At 33.5% G+C, this 23,237-nt stretch overlaps 1 protein-coding gene across 5 annotated transcripts in view; it reads right to left on the bottom strand.

Annotated features, from left to right (window-relative positions):
* Positions 1 to 243: 243 nt before the first annotated feature.
* LOC116340082 (eukaryotic translation initiation factor 4 gamma 3) overlaps positions 244 to 23,237 on the bottom strand; it is a 40,629-nt gene continuing 17,635 nt past the window's right edge. For 2 of the 5 annotated variants that reach the window (XM_031766310.1, XM_031766319.1), the window contains exons 3-23: positions 15,697 to 15,783; positions 15,266 to 15,380; positions 14,601 to 14,710; positions 13,405 to 13,507; positions 13,066 to 13,277; positions 12,843 to 12,948; positions 12,561 to 12,691; positions 12,259 to 12,441; positions 11,950 to 12,140; positions 11,612 to 11,787; positions 5,817 to 6,123; positions 3,567 to 5,608; positions 3,199 to 3,473; positions 2,889 to 3,078; positions 2,633 to 2,811; positions 2,068 to 2,527; positions 1,761 to 1,969; positions 1,538 to 1,678; positions 1,220 to 1,439; positions 1,026 to 1,127; positions 244 to 918 (exon numbers count right to left, since the gene is read on the bottom strand). In XM_031766310.1, the coding sequence (XP_031622170.1) occupies positions 836 to 918; positions 1,026 to 1,127; positions 1,220 to 1,439; positions 1,538 to 1,678; positions 1,761 to 1,969; positions 2,068 to 2,527; positions 2,633 to 2,811; positions 2,889 to 3,078; positions 3,199 to 3,473; positions 3,567 to 5,608; positions 5,817 to 6,123; positions 11,612 to 11,787; positions 11,950 to 12,140; positions 12,259 to 12,441; positions 12,561 to 12,691; positions 12,843 to 12,948; positions 13,066 to 13,277; positions 13,405 to 13,507; positions 14,601 to 14,710; positions 15,266 to 15,380; positions 15,697 to 15,783 (5,622 nt within the window). In that variant the 3' untranslated portion in view covers positions 244 to 835. Of the gene's footprint in view, positions 919 to 1,025; positions 1,128 to 1,219; positions 1,440 to 1,537; positions 1,679 to 1,760; positions 1,970 to 2,067; positions 2,528 to 2,632; positions 2,812 to 2,888; positions 3,079 to 3,198; positions 3,474 to 3,566; positions 5,609 to 5,816; positions 6,124 to 11,611; positions 11,788 to 11,949; positions 12,141 to 12,258; positions 12,442 to 12,560; positions 12,692 to 12,842; positions 12,949 to 13,065; positions 13,278 to 13,404; positions 13,508 to 14,600; positions 14,711 to 15,265; positions 15,381 to 15,696; positions 15,784 to 15,954; positions 16,868 to 23,237 lie in introns of those variants that run through there. The other 3 variants (XM_031766292.1, XM_031766301.1, XM_031766329.1) reach the window with 3 other exon arrangements.

Below are 23,237 nucleotides of genomic sequence, written 5' to 3'. Positions count from 1 at the left end.
ATCATATTTGTTTACCCCACGCCCTATCCGATTTAAAAATTAAATAGTTTGGCGTTTTTATCTCTTATACTTGCAATTGTATTTATTTCTCGTGTTCCAGAGCGTTTACAGTTTTCCTCATTTTGTTTAATGCCTAATATTTTGTGATCGTTTTGTGAATATCATCATCATTATATGTTTTTGCAACGAATTTTCTCTCATTTGACGAAATGAATCGCCCGAAAAAAAAATTATCTTCGTATGTGGGTTTGTTTTTTTTTTCTCTCATTTATTTTTCCATTAATTTATTTGTTTAATCTAAAAGATACAGTATAACTTAATATTTGCATTCCTTTACAAAAGAATTCAATTTTATTCTTTCTTAAGCACAAGTTATCGGGCATATCACCCGTCAAATCCTGTTGGCTAACACCACCATCGCTCGTCAAACATCGAGACGGATAGCGCGAACAGATTTTTTTTTTGACCGGCCCGACAAAAGGCGAGTTCGGTTTGTCAGCCCACAAGCTTCGACCGATTACATCTCAGACACCCTGTTTTGATGTATATATAAATATGTTCTGTTTTTTTTTAAAGACTTGTGTTGTTCTATTTTTTACTCTTCTTTTCTTTTTTTTGTATTTTTTCTTTCAAGTCAGCGTAAGTGTTGCGTCTGCTCGGTTTATTTTTTTTTATTTTCTTCAGATTTAATTTTTAAAGATTACTTTCAAAAATATCTAATTTTATATGCATATAATTAGAAGTTTATTTATTACAACTTTTTTCTCTGTGTATTTTTTTTCTTCAAATTTTTTTTTCACTTTTTTCCTACTTTTTATTTATTTAACCAGTGAATTTATTTAGCATCTCCTTCGTCTGAATCGTACGAATCTTCATCAACAAACTTAAGGAACTGTGTTAAATTTTTAACTGCAACTCCTGTAAAATGAATGAAGAAAATGTTGGGTTAGAATTTTGCAATTTTGAAAAATATAATTTTTGAGAGCAAAAAAAAAAGAGACTAGAAAATGTATGGGATAACATACCTTTGCCCAATGGTTCGCTAGTTGATGTCTCCCATTGTTTAAAAACGCTCGCAGGAACAACCTCATCATCATATAATTTGGAAAACACTTTATGCAAGAAACCTGGAAAACAATTGATTTTGAATTATTTAAAATGTTTCACATAGATTTAAAAGATTTTTTTTTCTTTGTTCAAAACAATATAGATAATTTACCTGATGGATGTTCCAATTCATTGCTCAGCAATTGAATGGCGTACAAGGATTCCAACTGTAAGTCCTGCTTCTCACCAATATAACCTTTCAAAATGTCTATACTATTTGGGAGATATTTATCATCCAGTGAATAGCCGGCTTTCGTTTTACTTAGCGCGGCTTCAATCAACGTTTTTGTTAATAAACGTATACTTTGTTTATTAATTGTAGGCACATGAATCTGTAAATGAACCAAAACAATTTGAAATCGGATTTTTTATTTTCATAAAACGTGGGTGGATATTGTGAAAAAATCCATCACCATTAATAATTACTCACCTTAATATATTCAGCAACTTCTTTTTCTGTAAAACTGTCTTTGCGAACCAATTGATAGATTCTTTGTCTAAACCGGTCATTTGGTATTTTGGTACTAGCTGGTGGCAGCGATTCTTTTGGATCAACTACAAATTTCAATTTCTACACGAACAAAAAAAAATCAAATAATTAATCAAGATGATGGATAATGAAAAAAAAAATCTTCAAAAAATGTGTTACTTACATTTTGTTCCACAAAATTAGCGATGTCACTGCCATCTGCAACAAACTGTTCCCATTTACAGTCTGACCGTTTCCACAAATCACGTAAGTATTGTGGGCCATATTCGTATGCCATGAATGGCAATAAGCTTGCCAAAATCTTAGCACGTGATTCTTCTGCCGTGTTTTTCAAGTCATTCAATGTGATAATATTGCTGAAGAATGCGACCGCTGTTAAAATAATCGCGTTAAAAATGAAAATTAGTTAATGTATTTCTTTTCCCTCAATGCATTTGAATTAATTTAAATAAATAAATGAATCTACTTACATATCATCTGAGCCGTCCATTCATAAATTTTCGGCACGTCCATAACAATGTCGGCCAATAAATTTATGTACTCTAACAAACCTTTAACATAATCTTGTTTAGTAATTTGGTTATTGTTAAGCCAATAGGTACAAATGGTGCCAATAAAACAGCGTTTCTCTTCCGTCAAACCGGATATATCAACAGCACGATTGTGTAAATCGCGTACGAGTGCCCATCGATGATTTTTATTAATTTTATCTAATTGTGGGGCTTCGTCTAAATCGTTATAGCCGATGATTTCATTCTTTTCAACTTTATTCAGCAGATTTTTCAGTGTCGAACTTATCAATTTTTCGGTTTGTTCACTAATGTCTTCGGATAATTTCGGATCGGAAGATGACGGCGTTAGCGATGATGATGACGGTAAATTGCTTGTTGATAACGATGTTGTTGATGATGATAACGATTGGTTGTTCAACTGAATTAATTATTTATCGAGAAAGAGAGCAAAATAACAAAAAATATATCAGAATTTTTAGCACATTACTGGAAAAAAGTAGACAGTAATTTAAGAGATACTTACTTTATTATCACTACGAATACCCCTTTGCGATGACGACGATGACGAATTTGAATTCAATGGCAATGTATTGTATTGCATCTGTGGTGGACGCATTTGTAAACTACGTGAGGAATATGAATTTCTAGCTGCCGAATTATCACGTGAACCATGTTGTGAACCACTTCTTGAGTGTGGACCATCTATGAAAAAAAACTTAGCTTCAGTTTCTTTTCTTGATTTTGAATCATTTTTTAAAATTATGAAATTGAATATCTACCTCGTTCACGTTCCATTGATCCCTTTGAATGGTATGGCTCCTTTGAACGATTACCGGACATTGGTTTGTAATCTGATTCAAGCGCTGAAAAACTATTTGTTAGGCTTGTTGTTGCCGTTGGTGCAGCATTTAATTTCCATTGGAATTGCTTTGGTGTACCCAATGATGTAGTTGTAATATCTTCTATTTTCTGTAAATTGTCATTTCATGTGACGAACGAAAAGGTTTTATTAGTAAATTAAATCGAATGTGAAACATAAAATTTGGCCAACCAAAGGTTGATAACAATCAATTTTTGTCGTTAACTTACAGATGTAGCCCTGAATTTCGTTGGATCAAATGATGTGCTATTGTTGCCACCACGATTTTTATTGCCAACCTGTTGAATCCATCCGTCGTTATCTTGGTAATTGCCTCGACTTAATTTGTTGTTGTTATTATAGCCACTACCTGACATACTACCACCACGTGGCATGCTACCTCGATCGTTGCGATCTCGGTTGTCTTTTCGCATATTATTGTTGCCCATTCCGGAGCTTGGCATTGTGGAGGCAAGCATTTGAATTTGCTTAATGTATTGCTCCTCTGCAAAGTGTGAGAAAATTTATCAAATTAATTTGAATTCTTTGAGAAATGAAAAGCAAAGAAAAAAAAAAAAACAAAAACACGAACACATACCCCTCACTTCCTTTTGGATTTGATCCATTTTCTTTGGATTTGAGTCGGAACGACGTGGCACCCATTTATTTTTTCGCAATTCAATCACATCCATTAACATGAAACGAACGCGGCTGCTAATTTTCGATTGTTTTTTATCCGATGCAATTTGTTGCATTTTTTGGAAGTGTGGCGTTAGATCTCGATAATATTTTTTATCAAAATCTTCATCACCACTTTTGAATTCCATTTTTTGTCCAACGGTTGTCAATAATTTGCACAAGCATTCAAGTTTTTCTTCGGTACAAATGTTCAACAAAATCATGACACACCATTCCATGATGCTGGTAAGCAACATATTTTGTCGATATAATTCACCAATAAAACGTACCGTACCAACCGAACGCCGACGAAGTTTACGCTCTTCCTCTTCCAATATCATAGTCAATTCCATTTTTCGATTTTGATCGGTCGTTTCGTTGAGTTCAGTCTGAATTGGTTTTAGTTTTTCACGTATCGCATTTTCATTTGCCACATGAGTGTTGAACTCCGTTTGACATTTATTCAGCAATTCCTTTTTGAACACAGCCGTTTTCGTGTCTTTATTGCTCTTATCGCCCGATTTTTGTTCATTTTCTTCGCGCTCTTTATCTTCCATTGGTTTCGATAATTTTAGACACAATTGTGCATATGCTTGTGAAAAGTTTGGCTCATCGATGGCCTTTTCGAATACCAGCGAAATGACACTCGACAATTTTTCGTTGGTATCAAGATTTAATGCTTGCAATTGTTCAAGCAATGGTTCGAATTTTTCCGGTGTTAATTTATTTAAAATACCGCGCACACGTTTGCACAATACCTCAATATTATTTGGATCAACTGGACTGCTGGCCGCTGGGTCTTTTGTTCCAATAAATGATGGTTTCCATGGTGTGGCCGATTCATTTAATTTAACATCTTCGCGCAACGATAAACTAACATGAATCATACCAGATTTACTACCTTTACCACCACCTTGTGACATTTGTTGATTGCCACCGGCACCGCCTTGCGTTGACGGCCGTTTACCATATTGATTGCGACTATTTGAAGACGATTGATTCTTATTGTTATTGTTACCATTTGATGGGGAATTTTTGCGGATGAGCGAGAAACTATCTTGAATTTGTGGTAATGTTTGTGATGCATCCGCATCACGCAATGACATTATTTGCTGGCGATTATAGCACTTTTTACCATCGGTATTGTCCGGTGACCATTGACCTTCTTCGTAATTAAGCAACAATTTTGGCTTCGGTACCGCTGGTACCGTTGGTGGTTGTGGTGCACCAGCAGCCGGTTGTTGCGGTCGAACTGTAACGGTTGCGGTCGATTGTGATGGTGGTTCGACTGCAGTTACTTCTTGTGGTTCCGATGACACTGTCTTTTCCATCTCACTGTTCACGACATTATTGTCGGAATCTTTGTCAACAGCATTATTCAATTGGTTATTATTATTGTTTGCGCTAATGGTATTGGTTAAATTATTATTGATTATTGTTTCGACTAAGCCATCATTATTGGTTACGGAGGCTGGCATGTTGCTGGTTGTTTCCAATTTATCGGAAGCTCTTAAATCATTCTCTGAACTTCGAAGATCAGTCTGCGAATCAGTTTTAGGCGTGGCGGTTACTTGTTTATTATTTGAAGATTTTTGTTGTTGTTGATGTTGTTGTGGCTGTTGTTGTGGTTGCGGCTGTTCAACAACAGTTTGCGCAATTGTTTCCGCTATTTTGGCCGGTTCAACAACTTTCGTCGGCGCTTCAGTTTTTGGAGTGACCGCTTTTTGACTATTATTATTGAATTCTACCGATTTAGCATCTAATTTATCATTTTTTTCTGCGTTCGTTTCTTTATTACTTATGGACATCGAATCGAGGGAATTGATTAATTTATCAGTCTCATCAATTGATGTATTGGTCGTGATCTTTGTCTTTGTTGTATTTTCTACATCGGCAACTTCTGTTGGTACGTTCACACTGCTACTATTGCTCATAGTGCTTTCGGTGACTTTTTCCTTATTGCTATTATAAAAAAATTAAATAAAACAACCGAAACATATCGAATTAAAATAACCGAACCAAATCACCGAAACATATCGAATAAGATACTTCATTAAAATATCATAAAAACAAAACCATCATTACCAAAACCTGGCAAATGATTGAAAACCTCCCATCGCATATGCTTATCTTTTTCAAACAAACAAAAAAAAACCCATAGAGAACTTACCTTTTTGTTACACTTTCTTCCGAATGCGCTTTATTCGCTTGTTGTGGAGGCTGTTTTGTTTTCTCGTTACTTCGAGCGCTGTTTGTGTTCTCCACTTTTGTTTGTTCTTGTTGTACGGTTACCGGTACAACTGGTTTGGGTTCACTTTGTGGTTGTTCTTTAGCTGGTGCTGGCTGTTGTACATTCGCCACCATATTTGTTGGAGCGTCTGTCGTTTGGGCAGCAGCTTTACCTTTATTTGACGATGGAGCAATATTATGGTTGGCAGCCGAATGTTTCGATTTCGGATTATGTTTTTGTTGTGAATCTAAAAATTTTTTTTTCAATTTTAAAAAAGAAAAAACATTTTAATAAAACAATTTTATTGAATCATCTAATAATATGGTTGCGCGTGAGTTTCATGAAAAATTGATTTATTCGCATACACTCTTTTTTCTTAATTGCATCAACATGACAATAATTCGCATTGAAAGAGTATGATGCTGAGTTAAATTGATGGTTGGCTGTGTGTTTGTGTGTGTTTCAGGTAGGATTATTATGTAGAATTGTGTGATTGATAGAAATCGCATTAAAAAAAAGATGTATTCAACTGTAAATGGAAGGCGGTTTTCTCTTTAGCATCGTGCATCCGGTCGAAAGTCAATAATGACACCGAATAAGGTGATGCAACCAATTTGTATGTGTATCTAATCATATAAAATCCACACTGTCGTCATCAATACAGTCTTTTTTTGTTTAATTATTGATACGATTTAAAAAAAAATGTGCAAACAAATGGTGTATATTTCAAATTGGATATCATTACACTATAACTGCATCAGCGACAGTTTCAAATTGTAACAGATGAACAAATATGAAATGAAAAATACAAAAACTTGTAGAAATGATGTAAAAATTGGTCGAATGTACTCAAAATGAAAAGTGCTCAAGTAATTGATTCAATATGCGGCGCTGTGAATAATGTTTCTTTCAGTTGATCTTTGTTTAGTTTGCGAATGGCCGGTCGCGTACTAGGTGCGTATTTTTAATTTAAATACGGACAAAGACGATGTCGACGACTACGACGACGGCGTCAACGGTTATGGAACATTTTAGCCACCATAATATAAATCGTCGAGTCACATGCGAATATAAAGAAAAGAAGTACACGATGTTTGCAAAGTGACAGTATATGACATATACATGCAGGATGGAAAATGAATACAAGAGATAAAGAGAATGATCGGTCGTAATTCGAGCGCTAAGCGCCGTGTTCTGATACATATATATATATATATATGTGAATTTTCTATGAGCACAAAGCGATGCGATAGACGATAACCTTGTGCTACAAATCGAAAGTAGTTTTTCTATGCTATCGAAATGAACACTTTTCGCTTTTTTTATTTTTAGTCACACTGCTTTTTGGTTTGTGCATTTTAAAAAGTCAATTTGTGTGCACTGTGCGTTGGCCAATATAGTGTGCGATCCGCGTACATATGTGTGTTCTCGTATATATGTGAATTGGATTGTATGTATGCCAGATGGAAATAGTAGTGGTGTGCAAGTGGATTGGTCAACGCTTAAAGGCTGAAATCAAATCATTTCGTCGGTTTGCACGAATAGGCTCAATGAATATATTTAGTCATTATTTCAAGCGGTTATATTTTTCATTGACCATATCAAACAGAAGATCAAATTGTCACCATTCATTTCTTTCTTCATTTTTTTTGTTGGTGTTGAATTCTTTTTCTTCTTTCTTGATTCGTTCGTTCGTACATTTCAACCATGAGTTATTCATCGACATGACTGGATCAATGACATTTTTTAGCCGATCGCTGCCAATTTGGAAATGTCTCTCTCATATATATATATATATTTTAATTTTGCTGTACGAGACGTGTTGCGCAGAATATAGAATGAAAATGTTTCGTGTGTTAATCATTTCATAATAATAATGAAATGACGTATGATCAAATCGAGTCAACGCCAGCGCACTCCGATTAAATTGGCGTTATTGCTCGTGAACGCGCCATAGCCGTTTTTTTCTCCACTCTCTATCTTGCTCTTGCTTGTTTACTTGCCCGTTCAATTTTTTATTCTTCTTCTTGAATGTTTTTGATATTTGCCATTGCTTTTACTTTTACCGCAGGCGAATGTGGTTTTAAAGAAGAAAAAAAAAGTATATATATATATTGGCAAACACAGTCTATTATGTGTGAGGAATATCATTCGGTTTATTCATCGCTGCTGATCATTTGTATCACAAAAAATGACTAATGTGTGTGTGTGTGTCTGCAGGGGCGTGAATGTATTCTGCAATATTATAAAGAGATAGACAAAAAAATGCGAATATACTTTACGTACATCTTTTTCTAGTATACATGGTGTTCAGCTTGCAAACTTTGATTTGACTAGCATTTAGTTGAAATAAAAATGGAACGATTTAAATGTAAAATAAATCAGAAAGCACTGGCACTTTCCTTAATGTTCGTCGTTTTGTTTGTGAGAATGAAAATCAGACGCACTTTAATAGAATGTACACACGTTTTCTGTGTCTTTCTCTTTTCGACTGCTTCCCTTTTTTTTCTCTCTTTTGTTCACAAATGTTGCACCCCGGTGTACAGTATGCGAGAAAAAAATGTCCACAATGATTTCCTTTTTAAGACAAATCGACACACCACAAAAAAACGTGTTTATGTGTATGTGTCACGGTTATATAGCGAGTCTTCTTTTATATCGCCTTAAATTTATTGTTTAATTTTTGCTCGTTAGAATCGTTTTTATGATTTATTTTAATTTGCTTTTGTTTTTTTCTTTGTGTGTGTGTGTGTGTGTGTTTCAGATGATGTTGATTTTTTCGGTCCGAAGATCGCCGTTATCATTATTATTTGTCTTTTTTTATATCGCTCATTTCGTGAACAAATAATTTTTTTAATATATTTTTTTGACAGTCAGTTAGAGCAAAGATAATTCATTGGCACTGTCAATTCATCCAATGCCATTATTGAATAAAAGATAATATAGCGGGCATACTCTGTAAAGTATGCATGCACTGATACACACAGACCCTTTCACTCGCCGCATTTACTATGCACGATGATGATGATGATGATTTTGGCTGACGGAGTCTCACATTCACTCATTCATTTTTTTAAAATTCTTTTTGAGAGCGATCTTACAAAGTACACATCATCACTTGTTCTGCAACACGAACAAAACGAAGAAGAAAAAAAAAACTGATAGAAAATAGAATTTATGGTATAAATATGATACCGTCACTTGACAATTTTTATATCTTGCTTAATTCATCCAAATCGTTTGATAATCAACTTCTCTCTTAGATCCACCTTTTTTTATTAATTTATAGAACAATTTTTTTATGGTAAAATGTGGTCTCTTCACAAGAAAAAGCTGACTTCATTAAAAAAAAGACATATGAAATAAAAAACGAATCTTTGTCTCTAACTCTCTTTGCCTTACACACTGCAATAACACGTTTCACAAATTTTAAAAAAAAAATGAATGTCTTATATTATTAGACCGTCTTTGTCAAACCTTACAATTTAATAAAATAGTATATATATAAAGACGAGAGATCACCACAAAAAAAACAGAGTATTATATATAGCACTTTGCTGCTGATGAAAATTTCCGATGTTTATTCAATTACAAAATGAGAATTTAACAGAAAAAAAAATCAATAAATATTTTTAGTGAAATTGAATTGAATGCAACACACAATTTTCCGAGAAATTGAAAATATTCGGTGAAATATTTTCGCGCGGGTAGTACGGCCACCATGTGGCTTTGCACTAAATAATTCTTTTTTTCATATTTCGTATTCTCTTCTTCTTCTTTTTAGATTTACGATTCGGCTCTTTTCTTCACTGCTAAAATGTGCGGTTTCGTCTCTCACATAAGTTGAAGTATGACATACACGCGATATTTTCACACATGCACTGTATCCGCACACACACACACATACACGTTCTGTATACATACACAAGACATACACACGCACATTCACCGACACATTGTTCAAATACAAAGAGGCCGTACACATTAACTTACATTCTTCCTAAAAATGTGCTGTCAACACAAAAGAGCGACAAAGAACAATACACAGACACCGAAATATATACATACACACACAAAATGAATGTCCATATTCGAATAATTCTTTCTTTGCTGCCTGAACCATATTTATGTGAGTGAAGAATGAATAGATTTTGACTGGTCCTGTTTAAAATCGATTTTACTTCTAAGTATTGCCAAATGCTAACGATGAATTCAATTATAAAATATAAAAGGGCATACAAAAGAAGAGGAAAATGAAAAAGAAGAAGACGAAAAAGAGCAGAAGAACAGCAAAAAAAAAACGTGTTCAAAGGTGTGCAAATGCATTTTGGGAAAATGTGCGGCGCACACAAATACATTTACAAACATGGATGAATGTTGGTATAGGTAAATCACAGTTTTGACAGTGTGTGCGCACGTTGTTAGACTTGACAACGAATCAAATGATCTGATGTTCGGTTTACATTTCAATATGAAGTTTAAATTTCGTATAGAACATGGACTGATTCGAACAGTTTTCAATATTGCCGTCTTTTTTTCGAATTTTTTTTTACTGCAACATTTTGACATAATTTCTTCAAATAAGGATAGATGTAAATGCAAATTCGAGGCTGCCATTCTCAATGACATTTTTTTCTCTCTTTCAATTCATATACATGACATTTTGCGTTCGCATTTTTTTTCCAAATGTCTTTCAATTCATGCGATATTTGCATAAAATAAGCAATAATTTAGCTCAAAACCTGAACACCAGTACTAGCTTGATCAAGTATAACACACATCTGTTAGTATCTATTAGGAGAATTGGCGAGCCGGAAAGCAATATATCTATATAACCACACTTTATGTAAACGGGTATCGCTTACACTAATACACACGCACGCACACACTCGTGTGCGGTCACAATGCATACATATGTGCGCTAGTATGTGCGTATTGAAATTCCGGAACCGCACACCAAGACTAGCTTATATCTATGGTCAGAGTAGCAACAAGAAGACCGATAAAAATGGACTGATTATTAATGAGTTGACAGCGCTTAGCAGCAATAAAATGTGAAATCATTTGCTGTAGCCAAGCATTGAGCTGACTGCAAAAAAAAAGTTAATTTAACAGTCGAATGTGAAAAAGAATTCGCAACAATATCATATTTTTTACACATTCTCTTAGTTCACCTTTTGTTCGACTTCATTCCTATCAACACAATCCGGCTCCATATTCTGGTTGTGTGTATTTTTCTCAGTCTATCTTAAGAGACTTGTTCTCTCACATTGTGTGTGAGATGTCGGTAAATTGGCCGAACTTTATGTGTGCGTGAATGTGCGAAGTGCACACACGTTATACGAATTGGCTCATAAAAAAATAACCATTTAGATTGTCACATTCATTCCGACCATGGTTCAATTTCAATGATGATTCTCTGACAAAAATATGCGGCTCATATATTAATAAATATATGCAGTAAAAATGGACTGTGTCAATGAAATTGTCGATAAAGAGCCGACTATATTGTTTGTATATATATTTTAATTTATTAATGAGTGCGCATTCGATTCTCGTAATTAAATAACTATGTTAATATTTATATTCAATAATTACCGAATGCGACTTTGGTGATGCAAATTTGAAAAAGAATTTAATGATTCTGTACGTAAAATTCAATGAAATCATAGGCACACACGTACACGCATATCCAAAATCGAAATTAAAAGAAACAATTAAATCGAAACACTTACCTTTGTGTTCACTTTCAATTGACACCTTTGGTGCGGCCTGGTTATTTTTCACCCATTCATTATTTGTGGAACTTGATGAATTGCCTAACGATGCAACTTTTGAGTAATTATCACACGTAGAGCTATCTGTATTCGTTTTCTCGGCTGATGGCGTCTGCCATTCAGATGACTTGTTACTGTAACGACAAAGAAAACAAGAATTTTCCAATTTTAATTGAACGGAAAATTGGCTTCGGTGTTTTTTGTTTTTGATATTTTTGAATGCGATTGGAATTCAATCAGTTGGTATATTATTTATTTTACTTTTTTGAACAAATGAATTTTGCTATTCAACGTACCTTCGTTTGACATTTTTCGACTGTTTTGGCATTATATCAACCGACGGACCGTCAGCAATAGCTGAAACAACTGGTGTATGTGGCGGTTCTTCTGTACTACTCGTTTCCATTGGAACCTCAACACTTGAATGATCACTTGTTGATTGTTCCGGTTCATTTGTTGTATCACATGCAGGTTCATTTGACGATTTCTACAATTGAATTTTTTTTATATATTTAACAATTTTAGCACATTCATTTGGAATCATTCTTCTTTTCAATCAGAATCGTTTACGGAATGAAGGAAAAATAGTGAGCAAAAATACAAACCTGGCTCTGTTGTTGTGATTGATTCGGAATTTGTGAAGTTGGTGCTTCGATTTTTAATGCCGCTGAACCGGAGCTATGTTGCGTGGAAACTTTACTCTCTGGTACTACTTCTTCATTTGTAGTCGGATTTATGATTGGAATACGTTTTGAAGCTCGCTTCTGCACTTGAGTAGTTTCACTCGCCTGTGAATATAAAACAATTTAGAATTATTTTTGGCATTTTTTTTTTCGTTAAATTACTACTAGAAATTTAATTCTTTGGTTATTGCTTTTGAAAACAAACGAGAAAAAAAATAAATTACCGGTTGTGAACGTGGCTGTAACGTTGGTACGTATGAGGTAACGCCTTGTGCTAAATGAAGTTGACCTAATTGATGTGGAGCTTGCTGGTGTGATGGAATTTGTGAACTCCCTCCAGCAGCAACACCAGCATCTGTAATTGAAAAAGTGAGAGAATTTTTCATTAATTTAAAATACCAATTTTAAAATGACATCATAGAATGTTTAGCACCATTCTGATTCGTATTATGGGATTTGTTTTGAATTTGGACAAAAATGAAAAAAAAATTATATAAAATGCTTACTCATTGAAGGCATGTGTTGAGGATTCGTGGCGCCAGTCCCTCGTGAAATCTGTGGTTGCAAGGTTTGCATATAATATTGCTGATGATAATAGCTCTGTGGAACGCCCTTTACACCCGAACATAAAATTTAATGCGATGAAGCGAAAAGGGGAGAAATATCAATTTATCGTTCATATTAAAATTCATCGTAATAAAAAAAATTAAATTTGAATAAAATACATACCGTATTCTTATGTTGCAAGAAATTTGGATTATTTTGGCCGTATGCGGTAAATACTTGCGGGTGTGTCAAATAAATAAACCCTTGTTGAGAAGGTACGGCAGTTTGATGAGTTTGAGCCATTTGCTGGTTTTGTTGCTGTTGACGATTCACAACCATGTTGTTCATTCGCGTTGGTTGTGTTGGTATACGTTGCCCTTGGCCCCGTACCATTTCTGTAATTATAATAAAACGAAAAAAAAAAATATTTTAAATATTTGTTCCAATTTAAAAATCGTCGAATTTTCAAATATCTTGTGGCAAGCTGGAGTAAATAGAATCAATATTTAATGAAATACATACGGTAAGGGTGGCTCGAGTGGAATTGTTGTTGGGAGGGTTGCTGTTGTGGCTGCATTTTGTGATCTTGACTCTGTTGCGATGTCTGCTGATTTTGCTGCTGTTGCTGAAACAAATCAATATAAACATAGATATGAATAAATTTGTCATCTACTTTCTGTGATTCGTCCACTTTTTAACGCCAAACTCATTGAATCAATCAATTTACACTCAAATTTAATATTATTTTGAAGATTTTTTCCCGGAAATGTAAATTAGATTTTTTTTTGAATATTTACACGTCCTTCACAGCATTTTTTTGATTTCAAAAAACGCTCATATCAAGTTTTGATAATAGAAAAAGCTTGATTTTTCATAACATTTGAGGTTATGTTACATATGCTGGATAAAACCAGCCTACTTTCAATCAAACGCATTCGTAAAAATGACAAATATTACGAAAATTTGGTAAAACGTATAGATTTCGATCAATAATATCACATTTATTCATTGATTTCGTGACTGAACTGTCTTCTGACATTTTCAATCCCATATGTTACGTCAAGAGTGTATTCAAATTGCAAATATTTGTTGTATATTCATCGGAAGTCGGTGTTTTAATGGAACAAAACAGAAATTATGCGGCAGATTTTTTTCGCTTATTTAAACATCGAATTGAAAAAAAATTGTAACTGCCCTTGGAGAAATTATATTTGCATTGTGTGTTTAAAAAAAATGAATGAATATACTTAAAAGAGATATAAATAGCCTTGTGTTTCGGAAGTTCAATACTTTATCTTGATTTAAATCATAATGTTGATGGGCTGTCATGTGCTGTAGTGCAACATTCGTGTTTGACTATAATTTGTTGCTTTGCATAGAGAGTAAAATTGTGAATTAGAGATTGCCGAGAGCTGAGAATTAGCACGTCTGTCAAATAAAAACAAACAATGAACTCAAAAATGTCATGTTCAAAAAATAGCACACAATTGTAAAACATTTTTTTGAGCAAAACTCAAATTGCAAAAACAACAACGAAAGCAAATCAAAACAGCCATTGTATTTTGGCATCACTTATGTTTTTTCGTCATCGAGAAAAAAGAAACGAATCTGAATTGAGGCGATTTCAATGAAAAATGATATGTGAATCATATTTTGAGCATTTATTCTCGGACGAATCTATTTATTTATTTATTTTGTCACTCAACAGATATGCTTACCCCTATTTGACAAACAGATTGTCGATCCGAAGTTGAATGTGCAGTGGGTGGTTGCGGTGGCACACTTTGTGAATAGTTCACACTCGGCTGCGTCACATGATAGTTATTATCTGCAAATTTAAATGTAAATATTAAATTAGCACCACCGCAATTTGAAATTGGAATAAAAAAAATTTAACTACAAAATGTAGGTCATTCAACATAAACAAATTATATTCATCTAACTAAATTTTTAAATTAAAAATAAAATATAATTTTTAATTTGATTTGAAAATGGTAAATCTTAGTTAAAGTCAAGAACTTAACCAAAACCAGAAATATGATTTTGGAAGTTAACAAGAAAAAAAAACTTCAACTTCAATTTAAATTTAAAAAATAAATATAAAAAAAATTCTACGAAAATGTAATTGGAATATCTAAATTACAACTTATAAAACGCCCGACGTATGTTCAGATCAAAAATTTGGCATTATTCATTTGTGCGAAAAACCAAAACTTAAGTTTAAACTACAGAAATCAACAGAAAAAAATCGAATTCAGTTGTTGGAAAATGTTAAAAATGTTCCATAACCAAATTGATTTTATCGACGGTTGCGAAAGAAGAAACAAACAAAAAAAAATGTCGATAACATTTTCAATGTGTGCTATGTATGTGTGTTACTTACTGGCATGAGGCAAACGAAAATTACTATGAGGTATTGTTACATGCTGTTGATGCGACCCTGGCGGAGCTTGTATCGTGTAATCCGAACTAACTAATTTATTTTTCTGCTGTTGCAACTAAAAAATCAAAGGTTGACAATGTAGAACAGAGTCGTGAGTGAGTTATCATGTACAGAATCGAGATAAAAGTGAAAGAGAGAGAGCGAGAACGAGAAGAAACCGAACGATGGTCGACGTCAAACCAACTGCACACACACACATATATACTCAAATTCTTTCTCTTCTCGAAACCGATAAGAGCAAGAAAAAGAGAATGTGATATGGTCCAACATATAAGCAAACTAAGCAAAAATCCAAAATGTGGATGCGTCGTTGATTATATGTCATCATTGAATGAGCCGCCAAAATGGATCTCGAGTCTGTGATAACTAACCTGTTGTTGTTGCTGTTGCTGTGACGAAACGTTAGCTAGTGTGATTTGGGGTTGATTTTGTTGATCATATTTATTTGAATTTGTTTGCTATTTGTGAAAAAGATTTATGATATATGAGTTAAAGAGTAGAGAGTACGGACACTGAAATGGGTTTTCAGTCAATTTAACACAAGATGAAAATAATTAAATGGTAATGAGTAATTTGTGTATGTGTATTTTGTAACAAAAAAAATTTTTTGCTTTCTAAATGCGACTTACTGGTGGCGCTTTGTCGTATTTATTTGTATTTGCTGTTTGTCGATTGATAACATTTGAACTATTAGCACCGGCATGCGGGGGATGTGTGTTCGACGGCACGCCGTAATTCTGTGTATATGAATGTCTTGACATTTCGGTAATCAGCTAGAGAAAAAAACTAATAACTAAAAGACGATGTCTCTCTATGTGTGTTTGAGTGTGTGTGTTTTTTTTTTTGCTTTGTGTTCCCGTCTTCGTCGGGATCGATGCTTATATTATATATGCTTGATTGATTTTTCTCTTTCTGGCTTCTGTTGCTCTCTTATCTTCTTATTTTTCTCCTCTCAGGCAAAAAACTTGTATCGTACTACTTTCCGATCGATTTTTAAATCGTTTTCACTACATGTTATCTATCTGCCTTTTATTTACCGGCTAATTTCTCAATGTTTTTTTTATTTATTGTTGCAATCGCAATTATTATCGATAATATTATATTATTACTATTATTACGTTTGTTATTTGCATTTCTTCAAACGAAAAAAAAATCACTAAACTTTTCTTTTTAAATATTCGTTATCGCTTTGCACTTTTAGTTAAGCATACTTTATTTTTAATGTTTCAACACTTTCGTTTATTATCCCGTTTATATAAATTATGTTCAAAAAATTTTTTTTTTGTTTCCTAAAAATGGGTGAGTTTCAACTTTTTATCTCTTTGAGTAGTAAGTGTTTTTAAATATTAGTGTCGCGTGTGTCCGTTCAAAAATTAACATATTCGAATAACACAAAATAACTAAAGACTGCAACAGTGAGAGAAAAGAAGAAAACTAAACAGGTAAAAAAAAGAACAATTGGTCACAAAGGGGGAAAGTTCGTGAAACTCACACACACAATGTAAAACAAATGTGCGAGTGTGTGTGAATGTATGTGTTTTTGCTTATTTATATATTTAAATTTATATATATATATATTTCGAGGTGAAAATGAACAAAAATAGATTGATCTTTCTTGTTATTTTTCTTTTATTTGTATTTAATTATTATTTTGTTGTTTAAACTTGTTTAAAATGTTCTTGTTATTATCGATTGGTATCAACTGCACTGATTGTTCGTAATTTTTAACAAATTTTTTTTATTTTTTATTTTAATTCAAATTACACTGCCGGTATTGATGCGTGGAACACACACAAAACAAACAAAGAACCAAGTGTCCCATTCAGGTGAGATGTGACTTGTTGAATGGTTGAACTCTGAATGATGTCCAAAATATCATTTGAATCGGTAGGTACAATTGTCTCTCAGGATTTGTGTCGTACTCTTGAGTTATTCCGTGCTGAAGCTCACGTGTCGATAAGTATTGGTGTGAGACATACCATGTCTACTTATTGCCTGATGAGTGTTCGGTTCTTGTTATTAAGTGCATCTATCTCTATTTATTTTCTTTTGTTTTGTTCTCTGCGTCTCTCGTTTTGAATATTTGTGTCAACCGATTGTGAACCGACACCGACAATGTTCGATAACGACAACGACAACACCACTGTCTGTTCAACAGAACTTTGGAAACTTTCAAACCTTTTGATGCTTTTAGCTAATTAGTTGATGTTTGGTGTTTTCTCTTCTCGTTTTTGCATGAAAGGCAGTCAATATGGACAAAAATCGATTTGTATATGTATTGGTTTGTTAATGTATTCTATGTATATGTTGTTATGTTTCGTTTAGTGGCGAAAATTCAAAAAAATCTTTTGAATCTGCTAAAACGATGATCCACCGTATGTCCTTCTATATGTATAATTTATATATAATCGATTTTTGTTTGTTTGTTTTAATTTAATGTTTTATTTTGTTGTTGTTGTTTTTTTTTCTATTTAAATAGCACCGTTTTGATTACTCTTTTCTCTTCTACTTTCTTCGGCAACACATTCGACCAAATTTAAATTTGTTCGAAATTTTGACGTTGCACGTACGTTTTTTTGACTCGATTTTTTCCTTTTCAAAAGGGTTCACCGATGTGTATGTGTTGTATTGTTGTGTTTAGCAGCATTTAGCAGCAATTGATGCCTTTTGTCGATTACGTATATGATTTTTTTTTCTCAATCAATCAATTCTTTCCTTACGAGATTATTTAGCAAATATTAGATATAATTTTGTTAATTATTTCTTTTCTTCTTTAACATTAGTTATCAAATACACAAATGTTTATGTTGTGTATAGTTTTTTGTTTGCGTTTTATGCGGTCTTGATTTGGTTTACACTGCAAATGAAAAACGAGAATGGAAGAGAGAGAGAGAGAGAAGAGAAAAACAAGAAATCCAAATGCATTAGACAGAGAATAATTTCTATTTTGAGTTTTTAGACCAAGTAACATAGAAACAAGAAGAAAAATATATACCAGATACATTTTCTTTTCTGCATTACTTTTCCAAAAATCAAAAAACAAAAAATAAAAACACAATTCAACAAAGTCTACAATAAACAAATAGCAAAAACAAAAGCAAAATAATTTGAAATATAATAAAGAAGAAATTGGTATTACACAATATGAAACCGTAAATGGTTCGCCGGTTATTCTTCACTTCAATAGTTTTCGTATATGAACAAATGACGGAATTAGTATATTCAATCATTTTCGAATTGTTGACAGTTGGCGATCATCGATCGCAGAATATGTACTGTTGCCTGCGATCATAAAATTGCAACAAAAAATAAATGAATAAATAAAAACAATGCGCTTAGGAAAGTATATCGGGTTGGTTCGGCTTGACAGTGCACTAATTTGTAGTATCATGCAATCGGCTATGTAAAGATTGATCGGAATCAACTATGCGATGAGCCGCTAGCAAGTTAGCAAGCGAAGGAAATGGGGAGAGAGAGAGGGAATTTGACCAAACAAAATGAAATATAGATGGAGACGATCGCGAAGCCGTTTTGCGTTGCCATCACCAGCAATAGCTTCATCCTGCTACACACTATGCTTATGTGTGTGTATGTGTGTTTTTCTCTCTCTTCTAGTATGCGAAATATTTGAAATCGCCAAATGAATAAAGAAAATGCGCGCCTAACAGCAAGGCAATGGAATGGAGCAACAATTAATAATGTAGCATTTCTGCTTCGATGCACATTAAGAATCAGGTCTGTTCAATGAGTGTTCAATTGTGGCACGCAAAACGCATACCAGTACATTCAAAGACATTGAGCGAAAGAGTGAGATTTAGAGAGAGAAAAAAGAAGGTGTTGTGTATGAGGAAATGATGGCTCATTACTTAAACTGAATGTATCTTTATTATAATTATGATTTTCGGTTTAATCAAGAAGTGAGAAATCATGTGATGCACCTTAAATCATTTCGTTTTGACATGTTCATAAGCTAGAACTGAGTGTTTTCGATTCTTTGAGATCATCATCAGACAATTAATTAGTGAAATTCATTATTAATACACTCACTTTCCGTTATTCTAACTGCACTACATTCGCCAATACCATTTTTTTCCTTCTTGTTCTCAATCTTCTCAATCTTGAGAAGTTCAAATAAATCTTCTTTTTTTTCTGCTTCGTGTTGAAAATGAAGCAGAGAACAAAAAGAAACGAGTGAGAAAATGTGCACCCATTTCGATTGGGTTGAAATAAATACAAAGAAGTAATTAATGTCAAAATTGGTTATATTATTCGGCGAAAAGCCGCATCATGACAATTAGGTGATGCTTCTAGGCAATCACTGGGCGATGAAGGCTTGTGGCGATTTTTCGAATGTAATTAGCAAAATATTACTATTTTATGGTACTTTCGATGTTTCTATCACTCATATAATTGCTCTCGCACTGTCTGCCGCATTGTAATATATCGATAGTGACGTGACGGTAGCCGCACACAACAGTAATGACAGCGAGCATGAGGCGACATCAACAACAGTGACGACGATGACGGCCCAGTAATCGTACAAAATAGAATTCTGTCAAATTGATTGCCATAGCCAATGGCACAGGGAAAGTAAAACCATAAAATGGTTTGACAAAACAACAATTTTTTTTTTTTTCAAATCCAATCTAATATGTCATGAATTTACGCCCAACACAAATGCGGTACATTTGCAAATATACTCACTAACACGTACCAAAAACAGCTGCAATTTTAGTTTGAGCGCATGAAAATTGGATTTGTGTACGTATACATATGTAATGTATGTTCTTGTGTGTACGTGCATATTTTGCGACACATTCAATCGGCTTGATCATGGGTTTTTTTTTCTTCTCTTCTTCTTCACACTTGAAAAATGAAAAAGTAAGGAATGTGCTTTCTATCTATATAACCTTTTTTTTTGCATTTTTGTTTGTTTGTTTGTTTGATTTAGTTTTTGGTGAAAAAGAATGTGCGAACAAAGGGAATTTCCCCCGAAAACCAAGACGATTTAGTTCAAACGAAAGACAAATGGAATTTCACAAAAGGAAACAAATAGACACAGAGGAAAGATCACCATTCTCAAATCAACGAACGGCAAAGAATGAGACAACGCACATCGAGAAACGAAGAAGAGATGAAGCAAAAAAAAAAAAGAATTTGACGAGACCATGTGGAGATGTGTTTTTTTTTCTTTTCTTCTTCGTTGTTTCCTTCAGTGTCTTCTTTTGTTTGCAAAATTGACCGAGCGCGCACACAATATGAAATTGAAAATATATATATTGTATTTCAGGCGCAAACCCAAATGTACATGTATTTGTGTCTGACTATGAAAGAAAAATAAAATTAAAAGCAAAAAAAAAAGAAATCGACGTAGAAAAATTGGCACATTACCGTTTAATCGTGCACTACTGAATCATGCCGACACAATGCGTTGCGAAAAATGACACGTACACAACGGAACGGCATCAATAGCAATGGTTACCGACACACAATTAAATACAACAACAAAATGAAGAAGAAGAACGACGACGACGACTACTACGAAGACAAAGATTTCATTGAATATACAATGGAATGTTCGTTTGCATGATATATTTATAAGATAATTGTTGGTTTTTACAAATATTTCGATAAATGATGTGTTAGTGTGTGTGTTTGGTTGTTGGCTGTTTTTCGATGTTCATTGAAGAACATCGTATACGTGTGAACGGATGTGATTGCCCTTTTTCCATTTAGGGGGATGCGGAAAATTACTCACGACATTTTCGATTGTGCATACGACGACACACCATGTAAATTGTGTGTAGTACAATGCACAAAAATTGCGATATCTGATATGTAACAATTGATCACAATTAGTTGAAGTTACGATTAGCGCACAAACGTCATAGACATACTAATAATAATGAAAATCTTCGGTGGCCATGGCTAATGTAAGTTTTTTCCTCTCCTTCGCCAAGTAAACCAAGCAAGTGGAACGTCGTCGTCGTCGTCGTCGTCGTCGCATGAGTTTGGAATTTGTCTTTTTCTACATATTTGCTGTTGTATGCGAGGTTTTTTTTCGTTTGCTACTGCTGCTGTTTCTTCTTCTTTTTCTTTATAGTTTTTTTTTTCGCCATCAAAGTTTTATCGCCTTTATCGCTGGTGCACACACCATAAAACTAAAACTCTTTCATTTTTCCCACATTGCGATAATGTACCTGCCATACCAGTGCTGTACCATACGATATACACTATGCACCGTGCACATTGGAATAACGCCGTATGAAATGTCGTTGCAGAGTGAGCGAGACAATGAATTCGGTGCACAGTGAACAGAAATAAAGGAGTGAAGAGAGCGAGAGAGAAGAAGAAGAAGAAGAGGAAAAATTTGCGTTTGTGTATTTTTTCTCTCTTCATATTTTGGTTTGATTGTGAAATTTATCAATTACACTCCAATCTTTTCCTTTCATTTTTTTTTTAAATTTGCCGAATCAACGTAACATACACAAAAGAAAACTATTGAAATTAAGCAGTTACCCGAACAAACTACGGAAATAAGAATGAGCCTCAATTGTGGAAAAATGAAGAACACCAGAAATTTGTTCAAAGTGAAATATAATATATATGCTTTTGAAATGTAAATTTTTCATGTTGATTATTACCAGCAGCAGATAATCAGGATTTTTTTTATATTATTATATACATATAATAAATGTGATTTGTTGTCGCCGATTTTTTTCTCTCTTCTTTCGTATTTTTTTTTTTTTTTTTGTAATATTTTCTTCACTAAAAGAAACTAATGATATTTCAGCAGCTTGTCGATACTTATGATTATTTTTTATATTCCATTTGGAATCGCGGTTAGCCCGTGCTCTCAATCAATGTGCATGTATATATCACTTCAATATCGTGTCGAATTTTTCACATTTGTCCTTCTAAAACTTATTTTTTCTTTCCTTCTTCGATTGTATGCATATACATTAGTAATAATAATTTATTTTGCATTCGTTTCTCTTTTATTTATTATTTTTCTAACTTGTTTTGCTTTGCATTTCACGTTTTTTTTATTTTTCACACATCACTTTATAGCTGAATATTATGTTTTCACTTCGGTTTCGTGTGTGCAATGTTACAATAACTATAAATTAATCTAAATGTTATGTGTGTAACACGATTGAATATAATTTTTGCCTTCCTTTTTTTATATATATATAGATATTCTTCTTGGAATATTCATTCGATGGCAAATTGCATCAGTGTCTGTTTTTGTGGATAATCGTTTGTCTTTATTTTCAATTCAATCGAAATAAATTAAATAGAAAAACACAGAATCTTTTTTTTTACAAAAGAACACTGTTTCGCTTTTATTAAGTGACTTCTTCAATAGCTTGATGCGTTCACGTCAAAATCAGCCATTTTGATTTAAAACATATTTCTCGTTTTTTTCCCGTGTCTCTTTTTCTTGAATCGTATTACGTCTGTATTGTATGTGGTAGTAAGCGATTTTTTTTATGTAGTAGTGTCGCATGTTTTCTTGCTTTGGCATTCGTTCATTTTGCCGAGAACCACACGTTTCAATGTGTGCTGTGTGCAAATGTACTGGTATGAATTCGTTTTATTTGTACAAATGAGTTATACGCATTGACTCCTCACGTACCACTTTTGATATTCGGCGAATGTATTTTTGTTTTCAATATGGTTTTTTGATTTTGAAATGAATACCATCCAACACATTTTTGTCATATCTGTATTTTAAATTTCCGAATAAAACAAAAAAAAATGTGTTTTTTGCTTCAAATAAATGGGTGGTTGGTGCATCAAACTCATTGTCTAACATGAACCAAAGTGCACACAATGATTTCTTTTCAATCCAGCATGAGCACCACACACACACACACACACACACACACACACACACACACACACACAC

This window comes from Contarinia nasturtii, unplaced genomic scaffold (assembly GCF_009176525.2).
Source record: "Contarinia nasturtii isolate CC-2019 unplaced genomic scaffold, AAFC_CNas_1.1 Cnas_scaffold_129, whole genome shotgun sequence".
NCBI classification, from domain to species: Eukaryota; Metazoa; Arthropoda; class Insecta; order Diptera; family Cecidomyiidae; genus Contarinia; species Contarinia nasturtii.
The sequence above is the reverse complement of the archived record's forward strand: the minus strand, read 5'-3'. Positions and strand labels throughout refer to the sequence as shown.